This window comes from Pinus tabuliformis, chromosome 3_1 (assembly GCF_031772625.1).
Source record: "Pinus tabuliformis cultivar Carrire ecotype Pingquan chromosome 3_1, CPIR1, whole genome shotgun sequence".
Taxonomy (NCBI): Eukaryota; Viridiplantae; Streptophyta; class Pinopsida; order Pinales; family Pinaceae; genus Pinus; species Pinus tabuliformis.
In genome coordinates, this window is record NC_142301.1 from 653,616,344 (window position 1) to 653,620,453 (window position 4,110).

Below are 4,110 nucleotides of genomic sequence, written 5' to 3' on the forward strand. Positions count from 1 at the left end.
TAGGTCTGGAAATGTTTCTGGCACCAGAAATGTGTTTTTTTTGTCCAAAAATAGTTTCTTGGTTTGAGAGATGGAGAAACCGCTTCCAATTTTTTGATAGCAATTACTGATGTTCTCAAGAAACAAATAGGTGACATGCCCATCCACAATTAATATGGACCACAACAAATTTATGACTACCCAATTTTTTAAAGAGGCTAATTCCAGAACAAAAAAAGTCATCCAGCAACTAATTAAAAAATTATAATATTATATAATCATTACTTCTGTGAATGGATCATTTTTTAAAGAGGCTAATTCCAGAACAAAAAAAGTCATCCAGCAACTAATTAAAAAATTATAATATTATATAATCATTACTTCTGTAAATGGATCATTAACATATATGTCGAGACAGTGAGCTTCATGTCTTTTTCTAGGTGGACCCATATAAATGGCAATCCCTATGAACTACATTAGATTTGATTGTCTCCTGCTGGTGTACTCTAAGGAGGCGAAATTTTAGCATTTTGGATGGAATTATGCCCCAGTTTGACTTTTGGGGAGAGCGAAATGTTGCATTATTTTACTTTTGGAGGCAGTAATGGATATATGGCTGCCAAACAATTTTTCTGTTTCCTTCATTCAGCAATTAAAGTTTAAGATTATTTTAATTTCTAATTATGGAAACTCGGCAATTAAATATTATGATGCTTTCGCTTGTAATAAAATTATAAAAAAAATATGAAAATTTTGGAATCAAAACTTATTAGTAATTTATTTTGATATCTTGGTAAGATTAATTGATTTTTAAATTGATCAATTTAACTTATTTTTAAAGTTGCTTGAAGATTATTTGGTATTTTTCCTTTATAAATAAAATGATTGGTAAGTCTATAAACCCAACAAACTTATTTTATAAACCCAACAAACTTATTTTATAATATGTTTAATTATTGTAAATTATATATATATATATATATATATATATATAAATTATAGTTAATTATGAAAAAACATCAAATTACATATTTTTTAAAATTATTATTATGATTTTATTGTTAATTATAATATATATATATATATATATATATATATATATTTAATAAGAAAAATAAAACAAAAGAAGTTGCTCTGCAATAAATCTACGCGGTAAGAGAAACCAGAGGCTAGCAGTTGGTATATTGCCTGCCCTCTCACGCAATAAGCAGGCCATAGCAGCAGACAGTGGCAGCGTAGTGTACTTCGTGACCCCATAGTTACTTAATTTGCCAAAACTGTCCAGGAATAGAACCTGGTTCTAATTTCCTGCAATATTATGTGACTCTGTCAGGCGATCAATCTGCATTTTGATTACCATCTTAAACGATCATCAATTTTGTTGTCTGGAATTAAAACAATTTGTTATTATTACAGAGATTGCATGCTTGCAGAAATCTTCTCAACACATTAATATTCTGTCATATTTATTATTATTATAGGTAAGCTCTGTCCTCAGACGTATGACCTTTTTGTTGGTAATTCCCCTGGGCCCTAATTCACTGTTTTGTTTCACTGGCACTGGCCCCCTACAATAAAAACTTATAAATGACCTCTCCTTGTAACAGCTGTTATATTGTTTAGTTTTGGATTTTTGTTGTAAAATTTTATTTGTTGGATTAGTTAATTGAATTTGTTAAAGATGTATTTTTATAGTTTTATTAAATGATTTATTTAGATTTATTTTTAGTGTTTGGGATTTTCAGTAGAGTAACAATGCAATATTATTTTTTAATATGGTTTAATTTGATGAAATGAAATTCATATATATTAAATACTTTATTTTTTTTATATAGGTATTATATATCAAAAATGTCTTCAAAAAAAGGAAATCAACTTTCTATCAAAAAAAATTTTGGATGGTCTAATACATGTCAAGCTTCATTGCCTGATAAAGAAGATCATGATTTTGATCTAAATGAAGATTTAGATGTCTTGGGGCATAATGAATAATATGATATGTTGCAGCATAATGAAAAAAGTGATGAAGAATTTCACCACGGAGAACCTACCACCCAAAAAAAAAGAAAAATGAAAGTAAAAAGAGAGTTTCGTGATCAGTGGAAAACTAAGTATAAGTGGTTGAGAGAGGCAAAGCATGAAGGAAAAACAGTTATGAAATGCATATATTGTGAAATGCATAAGGCAATGGGGCCATGGGGAATTGGGACTGGTTGCTCTACATTGCAGCATGATTCTATAATTGTTCATGCTAATTCAAGCATTCATAAACTCTCACAGGCAAAGTGGATATGTGGAAATGAGAAGAAGGCGAAGTCTATTATAGAACATATTGCATGCATTGATGATATGAACAAAGAAAGAGTCATCACTACTATGAAATTAGTATATTGGATGGTACAAGAGGATCTACCACTTTCAAAATATGAATCTCTTTGTTTGTTTACAATGTCTTTACACACGCCTAATATGCCAAAGAACAAAGAGTACACATCATATACAAATCACATGGCTGCAAAAGAATTCCTTTTTGCTATATCTCAGTACCTTGAAGAGCTACAAACTTCCAAAATGCTAGATAGCCCTTTTTTTTCATTGATGTTAGATGAAAGTACAGACCGTAGTTTAGAAAAACATCTTGTGGTTTATGCCACGTTTTTAAACTCAAAAGGATTGGGTCCTCCAATTTCACAGTTTTTAAAGCTCATAAATGTTTGCGATGGAAGAGGGAAAACAACTTATGATGCAATCAAACATTTAATGGAATCAAGGGGCCTTTCAACAGAAAGATTGATAGGAGTTTCCACAGATGGCGCTTCTTCAATGGTTGGTAATGAAAATGGTTTTATCACTTTCTTGAAGAAAGATGTACCTAATCTTGTAGGTGTTCATTGCATTGCTCATCGTGAAGCCTTAGCTGCATCAGATGCTTCAAAAAAAATACCTGAATTATTATTTGTTGAGAAATTAGCAAATAAGGTATATTCTTGGCTGCAAAATTCTACGAAAAGAAATAGTCAACTTATTGCTCTACAGGAACTTATGCAACTTGAAACTCTTCAAGCTCTTCAAATCCATGGAGTTAGATGGCTTTCAAGGGGACAAGTCATTGAAAGACTTGTTGCACTTATGCCTCCCATATTAACATTGTGGAAAAATGAAAGAAAAGACTCATGGTATGATAAGGCAAGAATCTTTTCAGTACAATTTTGTTTACATATGCTTGCAGATATAATGTGTGAATTAAACAAGTTGAACAAGCAATTCCAAGAAGAGTACATTGATGTCAGCTCTTTAGGGGCAGCCATAGATGTCACGGTAAACACTTTGAAAAGGTGGTTTTTAAGAAGCGACACATTTGCAGATGGCACATGTTATTTATCTAAATTTATAGATGCCTCTAAATTTGGATTTTTAGAAATATGTGATAAGGAGGGGCTTGCTCACAAGCATGAATTACGATTTGTATCAATTCCACATGCATATGATGATTGTGTTGATATACAAAAACAATCATGGAAACCGTGTATTGAAGGTTCAATAGAAAGTTGCAAACAACTTGCAAAAGATTATGTTCAAGCTCTTGTAGAGAATTTGAACGGAAGATTCCCTGATCTTGCATTTTTCAACTCAGCAAAATTGTTTAGCCCTTGCCATTATTTAGAGGATGTTCATGGCAGAGAACGAAATTCAAAGCGTTGGCTCGAAAAGATTTTTCAACACTTACAACATCCTTATTATCAAAGTGAAGAAAACAAAACTACATTTGATTTTGAGGCTTGTTTGAAAGAGTTGCATCCATTTGTTGACACTCTTCGTGTTAATTGCGAGGGATCATCTATGAAAGATGCATGGAGGATTTTTTATGTTACAGGGTTGCATACAAATTTTCCTCACATGTCAAAATTATGGCAGGCGATACTTACTATTCCTGCAAGTACAGTTGCTTGTGAGAGAGGATTCTCAAGACAAAACATAATAAAGGATGTCCGAAGAACAAAGCTATCATTAGTTGCATTGGATGCCTTGATGCGGGTGTCTCTAACAGGGCTTGATTCATCTATGGTGGAATGGGATAGGGTATTTGACATCTGGAAAGATGCTAAAGAAAGGAGAATCTTAAATATTTAA

At 31.9% G+C, this 4,110-nt stretch overlaps 1 protein-coding gene across 1 annotated transcript; it reads left to right on the top strand.

Annotated features, from left to right (window-relative positions):
* The first annotated feature begins 2,166 nt into the window (after window positions 1-2,166).
* Window positions 2,167-4,110, top strand: LOC149188749 (uncharacterized). The gene is made up of 2 exons (XM_089410055.1): window positions 2,167-2,884; window positions 3,209-4,110. Exons 1-2 carry the CDS (start codon window positions 2,167-2,169, stop codon window positions 4,108-4,110), a joined length of 1,620 nt encoding a protein of 539 aa, XP_089266181.1.

Excerpts from the sequence above, each read along its gene's own strand:
- LOC149188749 (XM_089410055.1), top strand. The coding sequence starts at position 2,167 with ATGGGGCCATGGGGAATTGGGACTGGTTGCTCTACATTGCAGCATGAT. Across the intron at positions 2,885-3,208 it reads TGTTCATTGCATTGCTCATC|ATATAATGTGTGAATTAAAC; the intron begins GTGAAGCCTTAG and ends ATATGCTTGCAG.